Source organism: Cervus elaphus, chromosome 15 (genome assembly GCF_910594005.1).
Source record: "Cervus elaphus chromosome 15, mCerEla1.1, whole genome shotgun sequence".
NCBI classification, from domain to species: domain Eukaryota; kingdom Metazoa; phylum Chordata; class Mammalia; order Artiodactyla; family Cervidae; genus Cervus; species Cervus elaphus.
This window is the reverse complement of record NC_057829.1, coordinates 84,168,001-84,184,643: the sequence shown is the minus strand read 5'-3', so window position 1 is coordinate 84,184,643 and position 16,643 is coordinate 84,168,001. Positions and strand designations below refer to the sequence as shown.

At 50.7% G+C, this 16,643-nt stretch overlaps 1 protein-coding gene across 1 annotated transcript in view; it reads right to left on the bottom strand.

Moving 5' to 3' along the window:
* The window catches only part of BTBD16 (BTB domain containing 16), a 50,163-nt gene that overhangs the window by 21,172 nt on the left and 12,348 nt on the right, over window positions 1–16,643 (bottom strand). Inside the window, exons 5-8 of the mRNA XM_043926895.1 lie at window positions 14,622–14,711; window positions 13,260–13,374; window positions 8,692–8,761; window positions 7,613–7,743 (exon numbers count right to left, since the gene is read on the bottom strand). Coding sequence (XP_043782830.1) covers window positions 7,613–7,743; window positions 8,692–8,761; window positions 13,260–13,374; window positions 14,622–14,711 — 406 coding nt within the window. The remainder of the gene's footprint in view (window positions 1–7,612; window positions 7,744–8,691; window positions 8,762–13,259; window positions 13,375–14,621; window positions 14,712–16,643) is intronic.

The window sequence follows — 16,643 nt, the reverse complement described above, 5'->3', positions numbered from 1 at the left end:
GCAAGCTCGGAAGTCCAGTTTGCTCCTAAGTCCAACAAACTTTTGATCCCTGGGTCAGGAAGACCCTCTGGAGAAGGGAATGGCAATCCACTCCAGTATTCTTGCCAAGAAAATTCCATGGGCCAAGGAGCCTAGCAGGTGGGCTACAGTCTGTGGGGTCGGAAAGAGTCGAACATGATTGAGCGACTAAGACTTTCACACTTTCCTACAAACTTAGCCTAGGTACCCAACAAACACAATTAGCTATTTACCACTGCTTTTATGCTTGTTTCCAGACATCCTAGACTTGAAGTAAAGATACTGTACCATATACAGTACTGTACAGAATAGTACACAAAAACACGATTCCTTATGGAGGGTGCACACATGTGACAATGTAGGCCAGGCACGGGAACTAACTTATGACTGGACATGCATGAATGCACACTCACATCTTTGAAAGCTTGAAACCTGAAGTGTGTAGGAGACTGACTGTACTATGAAGGCTGTGTGAGGTGAGTTTTTATGAGTTGTATGAGTTTCCTGTCACTGCTGTAATAAACTGCCACAAACCAAGTGGCTTAAAACAACACAAATTTGTTATTGTTCGGTCACTAATTCATTTCTGACTCTGCGACCTCACGGACTGCAGTGTGCCAGCCTCCCCTGTTCTTCAGTATCTCCTGGAGATTGCTCAAATTCATGTCCATTGAGTCGGTCATGCTATCTAACCACCTCATCCTCTGCTGCCCCCTTCTCCTTTTGCCTTCAGTCTTTCGTTCCAGGATCCCTAAGTACAAAATGAACCTCACTGGGTTTAGATCAGGGTGTGGGCGTGGCCATGCTCCTTCCTGAGGTTCTAGGGGAGAATCGTTTCTTTGTCTTTTCCAGCTCCTAGAGGCCACCGGCATGCCTTGGCTTGTGGCCCCTTCCTTCATCTTCCAGCCAGCAGCATAGCATCTTCAAAGCTCCCTCTGGTTCTGACTCTTCCTCCTCCCTCACCCACACTGAAGAGTCTGGTGAGTCCATTAGGGCCACCCAGGAAATCCAGGGTGACCTCTCCATCCCAAGGTCATCCTACTGCCACTTTAGTCTCATCTGCAAGCTTTATCCCCCTTTGCCGTGCAACCCAACGTTTTCACAGGTTCCAGGGGCTGGGTTGTCGACATCTTTGAGGGACCAATATTGAGCTGACTGGGCTTCCCTGGTGGATCAGATGGTAGAGAATTTGCCTGCAAGGCAAAAGACTAGGGTTTGATCCCTGGGTCAGGAAGATCGTCTGTAGAAGGGAATGGCAACCCACTCCAGTATCCTTGCCTGGAAAATCCCATGGACAGAGGAGCCTGGTGGGCTACAGTCTACAGGGCTGCAAAGAATCAGACACGACTGAGCAACTAACACATACACACAGACATACTGAGCTGACCACACATACCGCTTGCCTAGCACAGGGCCTGGACACAGTAATGGGCTCAGAGGACAGCAGCTCCAACTCCTAGGTGGTGGGGCTGGATCCTGGCTCCAGAGCCCACACTGTGCCTGCACCTCAACAAGAAACAAGGGAGACTCTCCTGGCGGTCCAGTGGTTAAGACTCTGTGCTTCCAATGCAGGGGGTGTGGGTTTGATCCCTGGTTGGAGAACTAAGATCCCACATATTGTGCACCACAAAAAAAAAAGATAATAAATCATGAAATAAGGGATGAGGAGAGGATGCTGCTGCCCATGAAGTCAGCTCTGTAAAGGATGCTTCCCAAACAGCTCCTCTCACAGCCTCTGACTTAGTTCTCCAAGGAGTCATTGCAACGTTTCTTAAACCCATTGATGTTTCCTGTCTCTGACCATGGAGATGTACCCTGGCTTCAAAATGTATCACAGCCTCTTCACCCACCACTTCAGCGGTCATGGTGGGTGGAAGCCAAGCTGAGTCGTGACTCCAAGGGCAGCAGGAATGTCACCTTCCCACCTCTCCCACTATTTCTGGATGCAGTAGAACGGTCTCTTTCCTATTCTTTATTTTTAGGCACCTACAGACGCATGGGCTTTGACTATGGCCAGACAGGACTGAATCTGTCACTGTCTGGGCGATAACGGTGAGACAGGAGTGGAGAGCTCATAGAACCTCCTGGAGCGAGGTTCCCAGAAAGAACTCTGCCAGGACTCCATCCACTGCTGGGCTGGGGAGCCCGTCTTCTATTGCAGAACCCATGCTTGAGGTCCCCATGCCCAGAAAGTTATTTGAGACCTTACTAAAGAGGGGTTTACCAACATAAGGGGAGTAATCAAGAACTCCACAGATAAGTACCCTGGTTACAATTTATGATGATGGATAATTGTTGAAATAAACTCCTCGGTTTTTAGGCCAAGTATCAGTTGCTGTTTAGTCACCAAGTTGTACCCAACTCTTTAGCGACCCTATGGACTGTAGCCTACCAGGTTCCTCTGTTCACGGGATTTCCCAGGCAAGAATACTGAAGTGGGTTGCCATTTCCTCCTCCAGGGGATCTTCCTGACCCAAGGATCAGACCTGTGTCTCCTGCACTGGCAAGCAGATTCTTTACCGCTGAATCACCTGGGAAACCCAAGTATCGGTTGGGTTTACACTAGGATGAAATCCAAGCATCACCCTAACATATTAGTTCCTACAGGAAATAATCAACTGAAGACATTCAAACATATTTTCATTTACCTAAGAGTTCTGACAATCTGAATCAAGATGGAACTCACAGAGATCCTAAACTTCCCTCCAATATAGGTGAACATCTGAGTTGCTCTATATGTGTTTACAGGGGCTCACAAATGGCCACTGGGATGTAATGGGTGTAAAAGTGCCTTTAACAAGACATTGTCCTCTATTTTGTGTGTGTGAGAAAACTATACATAAACAATAAATGTCTCCTTCCAAATATAGGCCACAAGGAAAGCCGTGCCCAATTGAACAAGAAGATATGAACAAGGTTACCCATTGCAGCACTGACTGTCCTAGCAAAAAAGGAAGCCAAACCAAACAAAAAGACATTAGGAAGCGAATGAAAAAACTTGCTGTCTGTTCATCTACTGGAGCCTCATACAACTAAAATTAAAAACGCTGATTAAGTACAAATATATCAACATGGAAACAGATCGCCAGTCCAGGTTGGATGCATGAGACAAGTGCTTGGGGCTGGTGCACTGGGATGACCCAGAATGATGGGATGGGGAGGGAGGAGGGAGGGGGGGTCAGGATGGGGAACACATGTAAATCCATGACTGATTCATGTCAATGTATGGCAAAAACCACTACAATATTGTAAAGTAATTAGCCTCCAACTAATAAAAATAAATGGAAAAAAAAATATCAACATGGAGAGAATAAGTCACATGATGTTCGTGAATAGTAGCAGAATGTCACAATCACTATGAGAAATTTAAACCTTTGCAAAACCGTATTGTGCATAATTTTTGCATGTACATATATGTAGCAAGCATGTAATCTCATGGGTTGGATGCACAGAAATCCACAACAGTGGCTTGGTTGACTTTAGGGAAGGGAGGAAGACAAGAGGAAAGATGAAAAATAGGGCTGTGAGGTGGGGGGAGGGCTGGGGAAGGGGACTGCTGCTTTGTTGGATGTTTTATTTCCCAATTTATGACAAAATTTTACCATGTGTTCATTTGAGGAGATGGACCCAATTGTATTCTGTATTATTCTCCTACCTTTGTAACTTTTTTTAATAACAAAAAATATGACCATCCATGTGCCTGACCATAAATAAGGAATAAGAAGGTTTGGAGCAGAGCACATCAGTGAACTGATAATAACCATGGGTGTTGAGGCCACTCAGACCTGGGTTCAAATTTCAACTCTCTTTTTGCATGGGGGGAGCAATCCTTTTCTGTGATCTCCATTCTGCAGGGGAAAACCACAAGGAACACCCCCTAAAGGGGTTGCTGTAGGAATGAGACTTGATTGCCCACTCAGAGCATTCCATACACCCCAGTGCTTCATAACTGGTAGGTGGTGGTATTATTAGCCAGAGAAGCGTTGCTGTTCAGTCGCTCAGTTGTGTCCAACTTCTTGCGACCTCATGAACTGCAGCACGCCAGGCTTCCCTGTCCCTCACTATCTCCTGGAGCTTGCTCAAACCCATGTCCATCGAGTCGGTGATGCCATCCACCCATCTCACCCTCTGTCGTCCCCTCTCCTCCCGCCCTCAGTCTTCCCCAGCATCAGGGGCTTTTCTAATGAGTCGGGTTTTCACATCAGGTGCTGAGCTTCAGCTTCAGCATCAGTCCTTCCAATGAACAGCTTTAGGAAATTCTACATTTGAGAGGGAAGCCCATCGGTGCTGCAGATGCCGTAGAGGACGTGGTGGCTGTTCTCAGGAATTCCTGAGCCCTGGAGACTCCTTGTATCACAGACAGAAGTCAGGGAGGGAGACATGTCCCCCCTGGTTGCAGGGCAGCCTTTTGTGCAGCTAGAACTAGAGAGATAACCCTCTGAATTCTCCACCCTCCTAAGTCAACACGGACACTGGCTTCCAGAAAAACAGAATTTGGAATGAAGCTTCCATAATATTAAGAGTGAGTGAAACAGGGTCACTGAGTGATGACCTCTAAAAAGGAAATTAACTGAAAACCAGAGGCCCAGGAGGTCAGGAAAACCATGTGTGTTTTATTGAAGGGCATTTACAAGATGGAAAGAAAACCCAAAGGAAGATGAAGTCAAAGGGACTTTGGGGAAGGTGAATAGCCTCGAAATTGAAACATCTGCTGAGATGGACGTCGTTTCCAACCCAAACACCATGACCACAAGACTGGGATGGGCCACAATCTACGCTAAGTGGGGCCAAGAGACTCTCCACCCCTGACCCCGGGCTGACCTTTCCACAGCTGCTGTGGGGCCATGTGACTTCCCAGGACAGTGCAGATCTTGCTGAGCTCCGGCTGTTGGGAAACCTCGCTTCTGCTACACACGAGGAGACGGTGCAGTCACGAAGCTGGGGGCCTGGACCTTGGAGCCTGGAGCCCCGAGCTCCAGCCCTGTCTTTTATTATCCCTCCTATCTTAGCTAAAATAATTGGACCTACTGCATAGGGTTGTGGGGATTAAAAGGGCCACCACACACAGCACAGCACACACCCAGAAGCGCTCAGTGAAAGTTAACTCGCCCAAAGGTCTCTTCTTAACCAGGTGTGGTCTGTGGTGCCAAGCCCACCAGACACTCAGATGAGAAGCCCGAGCCTGGTAAATTTCTAACCATGACCCCAGGCACTGGGTGTGGCCTGGGCCCCTCTTTCTGGCCCTCTGTTCCCCATCTCCCTCCTCCAGCTTTAAGGCAGGACATCAGCTTTAAGGATGCCCAGCTTTAAGGACAGCAACCAGGCAGGAAGAGTTCACCTAGGAAGATAAGATGTGGGCACGAGGTCTGGGAGCTGAGAGTGTGGGCCTTCCAGGGCACACGAGCTGATGACATGCCCGAGGTCATGCAGGCCGCCCCCCACCCTGCCTCTGCCCGGAGAGCCTGGCACCGTCGGTGCTGACAGCCACCTCCTGGGGAGGGGCCGAGGAGCAGGACCCAGTTTCCACATCAGTCATGTCTCCCCAAGCCTGTGAGTCTAGACGCTCGACACGTAATGTTCTTGACCTCTTTTCCTGCCCAGCCAGCGTTTTCTAGGGCCTATGCCATCGCTACCATGCTGGCTGTGGTCAGACATTTTTTTCCCCTTTCTTGGTTAAATGCTACCAGTGGGGGAGGGACAGCTCAGACTTTCCAAGGGACGGACAGTGTTACGAAAAGTCTGAGGGCTGCCCTGTTTATCTTTTCTTCAAGGGTTGCACAACCTTTGCTCTATGGAGGGTGGAGAGCACACGCTTCTGGACAGGCCATGGACAGCCAGGGAAAAATGATCATGGGAACCCACCCAGGGCCTGGGGATGCCATTAGGACGCAAGTTCCCGAGGTAATGTTATTTAATATGTGGTCCTAATCAGATCCTGCACTGGAGGAAAAAGGATGCTATGAAGGTTAGTGTTGAGTAAAAGATCTTAAGGTATTCCATCAGTGTCAAATTTCCTCAAGTTGTTAACTGCCTCGTGATTATATTAGAAAAATTCTCTTTATTGTGAAACATTGACGTATTCAGGGACTAGGGAACATGATGTATGTAACTTGTCCTCCAAGGATTAAAAAATGCTTGCTAATAAACACACAGAGATGCAAATGATAAAGTAAACAGGGCAGAGACTGGATCAAACAGGGTAAAAGGTGCTGAGATAGCCTTTGCACTATTCTTGTTATCTAATTCGTTTGAAACTATTTTCAAGTAAAATATATTTTTAAACACTAATAAAAACTAAAGCGCCTTTGGCTTAGGAACTTCACTTCTAGGAATTCAATGTGGGAAAATAATCTGAGATGAAAATAAATATATATCAAAGAATGTCACCAAAGTGCTATTTATATCAGTGAAACATTGGAAATAACCTAAAAGGCCAAGCATTGGCTGGAGTCTAAGGAAAGCCTTGTGGTGGTCACGTGGATAAGACAGAAGCCGAACTGGCAGAGCTAAAGACCTTTGGGTTAGAAATTCGATTGGAAGAGGGTTAAGAGCAGGCACGAGCCTGGGTTAGCGGGCCCTGCGCTGATCCGGGTGGGAGGTGTGGACCTTTGGCCTCTGGCTGGTGCCCACACAGAAGCCCACAGAGATGTGTTGCTCTTGCAGGGAGGATGAAGTGGTGACCAGAAGGATTCCCAAGGGCATGACAGCTGGCTGAGGAACACCGGGCAAGGGGTGCAATAAAGGACAAGGGCACCAAACGTTAGGTCTTAGCCTTAACTGTCAGAGAGGTCATACAGGCAGTGGAATGCCTGGGTCTAGAGCTGTTAATGTTTCCCTTGTGGCTCAGCTGGTAAAGAATCCACCTGCAATGTGGGAGACCTGGGTTCGATCCCTGGGTTGGGAAGATCCTTGGAGAAGGGAAAGGCTACCCACTCCAGTATTCTGGCTGGGAAATTCCACGGACTGTGACTTTCATTCACTCACTCAGAGCTGTTAAGGGGAGGGGCCAGGGCGGGAGACAGAAACTGATTTAGGGCTAAGAGCTTTTTTTCTTTTCTCCTTTTCCCTAGTTTCCAAATTTTCCATGATGCATGTGTCTTAATATTGACAGAATTTTAAAAATTATTTACGCAATCACTTAATTCATTACCGGGTGGGTGAGACAGACAGAATCTGCCTGCAATGCAGGAGACCCAGGTTCCATCCCTGGGTCGGGAAGATCCCCTGCAGAAGGGAAAGGCTACCCACTCCAGTATTCATGTCTGGAAAATCCCATGGACAGAGGAGCCTGGCAGGCTGTGGTCCATGGGGTCACAAAGAGCTGGACACGACTGAGTGACTAACATTTTCACTTTCACAGTGAAACAGCGGGCACCCCAAGGATCCCTACTCTACCCTTCCCCGTTTTGGCCCCTCCAGAGGCCGGGCTGTCCAGGAGGCTGGCACATTTGGGATGGAGGGAGCGCTGCACATTGGCAATGTCCAGCAGCGGTGTGAGTTCGGCACTCCCCACCCCATCCATCCACCCTACCCATCCCCTCCTCCCATCCCCAGCCCCCACCCCAGAGGCACCTGCCTGAGAGCCCACTCTGACCTGGGGGACTTCAGCACCTTGTGGAGCAGCTCCTTTGGGATTTTCCGGAGGTGGATCTGTGTCCCCAGAAGAGGGACCAAGTTCATCTCCATCCATTTCTCACAGGCGGTGGTGAGGGGCTCTTCCTTGTACTGAGAAGACAGGAAAACCCCATTGAGAAAGGAATCTCTGGGACTTACCCTGGTGGTCCAATGGTTGGGAGTCTGCATTTCCACTACAGAGGGTGTGGGTTCGATCCCTGGCCGGGGAACTAAGATTCCACCCACCCTAGTAAGGGTGCAGGTGGAAAAAAAAAATTTTTTTTTAAGGTAGAAAGGAGTCCCTGGTGTTTCAGCGCCCTCTGCTGGAACGTGACGGTACAACAAGCGTGCTCTTAGAAGGGCCGCGCTGCAGCCCTGCTCAAACCTCTCCAAAACACATGCACTGATAACATTTTCTGAGTGTTTGCGATGCTCAAGGGGCTGCACTAGCTTGAGTCAAATCCACCCTGCTACCCTATGAGGTTGGTTCATCATTATTCCTATTTCGCCAATGGAAAATCTGAGGCTCCAACATCCCTGCTCTTGCCTGAGGTCATACAACTAGTTAAGCGGTCTGACCTACTTAAGTGGGCTTGCATGCTGAAATGCAACTAGTTACATGGGCTTGTATGCCAAAATCTCTGGACTGAGGTCTGTGACTGATCACAGAAGCTCCACCGGCCTTGGGTCTCACTTTTCTCCTCTGATAATGAGTTAGGATACATCATTCCTTGCCAACCCTGACACACTGCCTGGGCCCAGAGGAGATGCATTTCCCTCAGCTCCACCAAGAATGTCCTGGAACGTTGTCTGCTGTTTTGGTGAGAAAGGCTGTCCTTTTTCCTGCCCTCTTCCCCAATTAAAGCTTTTCTGTTTGGGGGGATGTTAAAATATCCTTTTAAAGATAAAATGGTTTGTTTAAATTGTTCACTTGGCAAAATAAAAGGTGGGCACTGTTAGGTTGGTACCATCAGACAGATTTCTTGGAGCTGAAATCCCAGAGTCTGGGTACTCTTAAGGGTCCCCAAGATGCTGTGTGCCCGCCCAGGTTGTTCTCACCTTGCAGCCGGCCAGGTAGAAGTTTTTGATGGTGCTTGGCGTGAGTCCACTCATCATGATGGTCACACACCTGCAGAGAGAGAACACTGTTCCTGGAGGCCCCAGGCTGCTTTCAGGAAAGTGAGCAGCCCCAGAGGTTTTACTCAACTCCCATGGCGGCGGCTGAGTCCTTTCATGGAAGGGAAGGGAAGGAGCCTTATTTTAAGGTTGTGGACATAGGGCTGGAGGGCAAGACCAGCAAGGCTTGTTGCAAAGAGCTCTGGGCTGAGGGAGGTGAGCTCTGAGATCAAATCTTTCCAAAGAAAAGAGAGTAGCTTTGGCTCTCATGAAAGGTATTACTATTTAGAGATTAAGCACCTAAAAGTGCCTTATTGTTGTTGTTTGGTTGCTAAGTCATGTCCGACTCTTTGCATCCCCATAGAGTGTAGCCCACCAGCTCCTCTGTCCATGGGATTTCCCAGGCAAGAATACTGGAGTGGGTTGCCATTTCCTTCTCCAGGGGATCTTCCCAACCAAGGGATCAAACCCTCAGCTCCTGCATTGACAGAAGAATTTTTTACCGCTGAGCCAAAGGGAAGCTGAAAAGTGCCTTGCTAGGTTTTAATTTCAGCCAGGATGACATTTGGTTGCTTCCTGCTGAAGGCAAGTTTTTCCTGTATAGACCATTGCCGAGCTTCTTAGAGGGGCCTCCAGTCCTATTTCCTCTCAAAAAGCAACTTTCTGATGAAAATCTCTGTCCTTTTCACACCTAGGCCTCATTTACTTGCTGTTGTTCAGTCGCTCAGTCAAGTCCAACTCCTTTCAACCCCATGGACTGTAGCATGCCAGGCTTCCCTGTCCTTCAGCATCTCCCTGGAGTTTGCTCAAACTCATGTCCCTTGAGTCGACAATGCTATCACAACCATCTCATCCTCTGTGGTCCCCTTCTCCTCCTTCCCTCAATCAATCCCAGCATCAGGGTCTTTTCCAGTGAGTCGACTCTCCGCATCAGGTGGCCAAAGTCTGATTTACTTGGTACATTTATTTATCAAGGATCTGTTTACTGAGCACTTACTGTGTGCCAGGCACCCTTCGAGGCACTTGGGTTACGAAGAACAAAGCCAGTGGGCCCAGCACACGTTGAGTAAACATACAGACAGGCGACCACATTATGACAGCTGCATCCCAAAGCCGAGAAGGAGCAGAGGCTCTGGTCACTCTCCCCTCCCAAGCCTCAGGCTCTCCTCTGCTGGCAAAACCACATAGAACCTGCTCCTATGGCCTTCAAGGTCTGCACGACCTGCAGTCACCCTAACCGCCCCACCCACCTTTCCCATCATCTTTCCATGCCCCTCCCCGACTCCAGCCACATTGATTCTCAGTGACCAAGCAGTTCCAGTTTCTACGCTCTCATCAGCGCGAAGCCCCCCTTTCTCACACCCTTGACAGCTGGACTCCTCCCAGGCTCAGCTCAAGTACCACCTCCCTTTGGAAGTCTCCCTGATTGCTTCTCCCTGCGTTCCCTTTGCTCTGATTGCCACGCCCTCGTTCGGCCTGGGGCTTCTGCCTCCTTGAAGCTACAGACTGCCAGGCAGCAGCCCTCCCAGCATACATCCATCCCAAGAGTCTCCTCTGTGGCAGCCTCTGTAGCAGGTTCTGGAAATACCTGTCATCTGCAAGGCTCCTCCCCTCCTGGGGCTCCTGGGCTCGCCGTGAGCTGATCTCACAGATCAGCGAGGGGAAACCAGGTGTGAGAGGGGCCCCATCCCTCACCACGCATGGTGTTCTTCAGGTGCTGGCTTTGCCAGGGGAGATGCGCAGACAGAATTAGCTGGGTTTGAAGCTGGGATGCAGAAATCAGTGCTCCTCACACCTTCCCCCATGGTCCCCCTCCTCACCATGAGACTCCCTGGCTGGGTGGGCTCGGAATGATCAGACTTCCCAGATCGGAGGACAGAGCAAGTTCTGGGGCCACACAGGCCAGCTTCCTCCAGACTCAGAGAGGCTGGGGATTTCCACTTCCAGAAGGTCCAGCGGCACCAGGTAGGTGCTCAAAGATGGGACTTCAGCCTTTCATGGAGGCATGGAAATGTCCTTCCAGCCCTGCGAGCCTGGAGGGACCCAAGTGACCCTTTGGGAGGGTGTGTGTGTGTGTGTGTGTGTGTGTGTGTGTGTGTGTGTGTGTGTGTGTGTGTGTGTGTGTGTGTGTGTGTGTGTGTGTGTGTGTGTGTGTGTGTGTGTGTGTGTGTGTGCAGGTAACAACCAGTAACTATGATCCTAGCTGTGTCAAAGCAGACACTGGTGCACACTTATGTGTGCATCTAAGAAGTAGTGCCCTGTATAATCCACACACACACACACACACACACACACACACACACACACACACTTCATCCCCTGAAGATGGGCAGCCTCGGGTGTGGGTGATTCAGACAGCGGCCATCCAGTGGTTTCGCACTGGCAGGGATCTCAGCCAAGATGACCTCTGAGAGCCCATCGAGCGCACCTGGGGTGGTGATGCTATCAGAGTGACCTGGGGGACTTCTGCTCACCCACGGACACACACTCACTTGTGCATGCACACTGAGGCTTGCACTGCCACATCCCTGCCAGCCACACCGTCAACCTCTTGAAGGCAGGCGAGACCCACCCCAGCTGGGAGTCAGGCCCGCCTGGCTCTGAGCTGGGATCCCAGCCCCACCACAGTTATCTGCAGCATCTCAGGGCAGGCCCGTGAGCCCCAGGCGGGCCCAGGTTTGCCTATCAGCGGAATGATAGTCTTGGCTCAGTATCCGGAGCCCTCCCTGCTCAGGCATTCAAGACAAGGCATGTGGAGGAAGAAGGAAAGGATGAACCTTTTATTCTTGACTCTGCCCCAGATAAGCCAGTGCCAGGGCTCCAGAAGGACCACAGGGTTTGATTCTGGCTCCTGGTACAGCAGCCGAGGCTCACAGACAGGAGGTGGCCGGAGGGAAGCTGGCCTTCAGGTTTGGGGTCAGAGATATCTTCCTGCATGGCACCAGTCACTCAGAAACGCCCGTGTACAGAAGCTGTGATTTTGTAGTGATCTGACATGTCACTAGGCCATGTGCAGCTGAAGTCATGTGATTCACAACGGCAGGGGAGCGGGGATTCTCAGGAAAACCCAGACTTTCCCCCATCACCCACAGGGTCAAGGTCAGATGCCTTGGTTCTCCTTGAGACTCTCCACAGCTGTCCCTGCCTATGACGGCTGACCTCCCACCTCCCAGCTGCCCGCCAGTCTGGCCAGGCCGACACGCTGGAGTCCCTTGTCTGCGTGTCCTCGGCGGCCACAACCAGACCTCTGACAGCCTGCATCCCTGGGTTCAAGCGGCACTGCATCGCCAACGAGGCTTCAAGATGCTCTAGACTGAGGATCTGGCCAGTTATTTCAGGTGACCCCAGAAATGAGGCATTGACTCAAAAAAAAAAAAAAGAAAGAAAGAAAGAAAGAAAATCTGTGGGATTGAATCTGGCTAGGTGAATTCTATTAGAAGTGAGTTGAAGGTCCTGGGAAGAGACCCTGACCCTGCCTTTTACAGAGCTGCTGATGTCCTCTGTAGGCTAGGATGGGAAGTCCATTCATTCATTCCCTCAAATGAAGAAACGGAAGCTTACGGTGGTGAAACAAGCCAGGCAAAGCACCCCTGCCCTAGATCTCCTGTCTACTGAATTGCATCAGGAAGTAAGAAATCAAAGAGCTGTAAGAAACCACCCCTGTGTTCAGGATGTGAGCACACATCCGTGGAAAATCCCCAGAGAAGGGATAGAATAGTCGAGAAAAATTAATCCTATCAATGCTTTTCCATTTGGGTCACCTACCTTTCATAAGCATTGATGGAATGTAGGATTATTAGACAATACAAAAAAAAAAAAGTGTGAAGAGCCAACTCGTTGGAAAAGACCCTGATGCTAGGAAAGATTGAGGATAAAAGGAGAAAGAGGCAGCAGAGGATGAGATGGTTGGATGGCTTCACTGACGCAATGGACATGAGCTTGAGCAAACCCCAGGAGATAGTGAAGGACAGGGAAGCCTGGCATGCTGCAGCCCATGCGGTTGCAGAGTCTGACACGATTGAGTGATTGAACAACAACAAAAAAAGCGGGGGAGTTCTAAGAAATGCTCCTCCAAACTGCAGGTGCCAATTTCACTTGAAATTAATTTTATATAAACAGAATTTTCCATTTGCGAATCCCCCACCTTTCACACCACCCCACTTCACTCCTTCCCGATGTCTCAGAGACAGTTGGACGGGAGCTTCAGAGGAAGGGACCCTGCCCATCGGATACCCACTGCCTCTCTGGTGTCCTGGAGAAGCCCATGAAGTTGTTCTTAAAGGAACACACTCGTGAATGAAGGTGTGGTTGAATCAACGGCTGAGCCAAGTCCATCTGGCCCAGGGCCATTGAGGCGAGGGGGAGCGGGAAGGGTCGGGGCCACAAATGAGAGAATGACGTCACCACCTCTTCTGAGTAAACCGGAACAGGAAACATTAAGGGGGCAGGTTCTGCGTCCCTTCCGGCCCTCGGGGTCCTGGCTGCTCTACCAGGAGGCTGGGCGGCCTTACCTTTGAAACAGGCTGCTGAACTGGAGGATGTGAGCGGCGGCCAGCACGCCCAGCACGTCATCCAGGCACATCTTCACCTCGCGCATGTAGAGGTTCTTCAGGGCCGTGGCGAAGGCTAGGGAGGCAGCGTCCGAGGGCCAGCCATCAGCCTGGGGGCTCTGCAGCCCCGTGTCCCCCACGTCCAGGTGCCCACCCCCCACCCTTCACCACCAGCGTGCTGGAAGAGTGTCCCGAGCTGGGGACAGGCGAGATGCAGCAGGCAAAATGCACCCACGCTGACCTGGGTGCAGACGCTGCCCAGGCTCCCGGACCCCAAAGCAGCTGAGGATGAAGCTAAAGAAAACAGGGGTCTTATGAAAAATCTTCTGTGAGTCTGGGCCTCGGGGCTTCTGTCCTAACCTGGGGTCCACGGCCTGGGCAGGGAGGTGGTCACCCCCCAACATGTGCCCAAGAAGGCATGCTTTGTTTTCTCTGGAGATGACATACTTAACAGCAGGTTGTCCTCAGATTGTCCGACTCTTTGTGACCCCACGGACTGTAGCCTACCAGGCTCCTCCATCCATGGGATGTTCCAGGCAAGAGTACTGGAGTGGGTTGCCATTTCCTTCTCCAGACGATCTTCCTGACCTAGGGATCAAACCCCGGTCTCCCGCATTGCAGTCAGATGCTTTACTGTCTGAGCCACCAGGAAGCCTTCCTCAGTCTGGGGTCTTCAAAAAGATTAAGGACCCCTGGGCAGAGCCAGGATAATGTGCTAGTCCCCAGCTAGGGGCAGACGGACCCGGCTTATTCCAAGTCCTGCCTGATCCCAAATAGCGCTGGAGTGCGCTCCGGGCACTCCGAGGACAACCAGCCCCATCGAGGCTGGATGATTTCCTGAGGGCACGTGACGGGACACTGTATTAACGCCTGTTAATAGGGGTCTTTCTAGGTGGCCAGGATAGGAGGGGGAGGGGCTGAGCCCAAGGAAGCCCTCTGGGCTGCTGGCAGGCAGCCAGGAAGGGGCCTTGGGGAGAAGGGGGCGGGGGGGGGGGGCGGGTGGGCGATGCCTAGGGCAAGGGTGGGCCTGAGAGCGTTGCCTGGGCGCCTGGGCCCAGAAGGGCAGTGACATCATCCCTCCCGGGTCCATCTGGGAAGCCTGCTTCTGGCTCTTTACAAGGATGAGCACCTCTCTTTAGCAGAATTCCCCACTTCTTTCATTCCCCCAGGTTGTCCCAGCCTCCTTCCCGCCTCCCTGCGCCTCTGAGCTGTGTTTCCTAAGGAAGCACTGCACACTGTGTGTGGCATTTTGTTCGCTTTTCAAATCTGAGAGGGCTGCTTGTTCAATGACCTTCTCAGAACGCGGGGACAGGGGCACGTTACCAGCTTTGGTGACCAGAGGGTCATTGATCTTCAAGGAGAGGATCACCTTCTTCACGGGGCGCTGTTCTCGGCTCCTCCCGGGCTGCTGGGCTAGGGAGGGAAACGGGACCAGGGTGCACAGGTGTGCCAGCCGCAGCGCCGGGCACGGCGTGAGGCTGCAGGGCCCTGAGCACGACCCTGACCTTGGCGTGGGTCACGTGCTTCGCTTATCTTTGCTTGCTTGTTTGTGTCAGTGCATGCGTGGTTGAAATGATTATTTACTTTGAAATAGTTGAAGACTCGTAAGAAGTTGCAAAAACAGTACAGTTATCATGTCCCCGGGGGCCGACTTTTCCCAATGATCGGACACAGCTACTGTGACTGTCAAGACTGGGACATTCACGGTCACACTGACGCCGGCCCTTCCCGCAGCCTGAGGCCTTCCCAGGTGGTTCAGTGGTAAAGATTCCCCTTCAATACAGGAGGCGCAGAGACAGAGGTTTGATCCCTGGGTCAGGAAGATTCTCTGGAGGAGGAAATGGCAACCCACTCCAGTATTCTTGCCTGGAGAATTCCATGGGCTACAGTCCATAGGGTTGCAAAGAGTCAGACATGACTGAAGCGACTTAGCATGCATGTACGCACTGAAAATCTTGGAGACATGAGTCCCAGGGCCTGATGCAACTGGTGGTGCTTGCAGGGGAGACATTGGGAAGTTGTGACAGTTCGACCACTGAAGTCTCATTCCTGCACCTGCCCTGATGTCCCCCAGTCGGGCCCAGCCTCTAGCAGGAGGCTGCAATTAGAACAGCTGTCTTAGGAGGGCCACATCTTTCAAGTGAGCCTATTCTATGTCTTGTGTGTGTGTGTGTTTGGGCCACACCATGTGGCCTTAGTTCCCCAACCAGGGATTGAACCTGTGCCCCTGCAATGGAAGCTTGGAGTCTTAACCACTGGACTGCCGGGGAAGTCCCAACTGAGACCATTCTAGACTTACTAAAGACATTAAAGATAGCTCTGTTTCTCCCTTCCAAATTCTCTTGATTTTCCAAAACTATAAGGAGATATACCTCACACCAGCCAGAATGGCTATAACCAAACAACACATGCTGGAAGGAGTGTGGAGAGAAGGGAACTCTCCTACGCTGTTGGTGGGAATGTAAATTGGTACAACCACTATGGAGAACACTATGGAGGTTCCTTAAAAAACTAAAAATAGAGTTTTTTCTTATTTTTAGGGTTTTTTTCAAATACCATATGACTCTACAGTCCCACTGTTGGGCATACATCCAGAGGAAAACATGAGCTGAAACGACATGTGCAGGCCGATGTTCACTGCAGCACTGTTCACAATAGCCAAGACACTGAAGCAACCTAAATGTCCATCGGCAGAGGAACGGACAAAGATGTGATACATATATACAGTGGAATATTACTCAGCCCTTAAAAAGAATGAAATAATGCCATGTGAAGCACCATGGATGGAGCTAGAGAGTGTCACACTGAGTGAATGAAGTAAGTCAAAGAAGAAGAAATATCTTAAGACATCCCTTATAATGTGGAATCTAAAAAGAAATGATACAAATGAATACAAAGCGGAAAGATTCACAGACTTAGGGTTGCTGGAGGGAAGGGGTAGTTAGGGAGTTTGGGACAGACATGTACACACTGCTATATTCAAAATGGAAAACCAGCAAGGACCCACTGCATGGCAAAGGGAACTCTGCTCAATGTTATGTGGCAGCCTGGATGGGAGGGGAAGTCTGGGGGAGAGTAGGAAAAAAACACACAAATTCTCTTCATTTTCAATGTACCCACTGTCTGGACCTCCACGACCTTTCACTGGTTGCCCAGGGAGAGCTGTGACCTGGGCGCAGGGGCCACGGGAGAAAGAGCTCGGTGTCACTTTGAAGCCAGTGGGACAAATGGGCAAGAAGGGCAGAGAAGATCCTGAGGACGTGTGACACTCACTACCGTTCTGCGGGAATGCCGCGGCCTGCTCTGGGCTCCCAGCTCCACCGGGAAGGGCTGACTCAGAGGCTC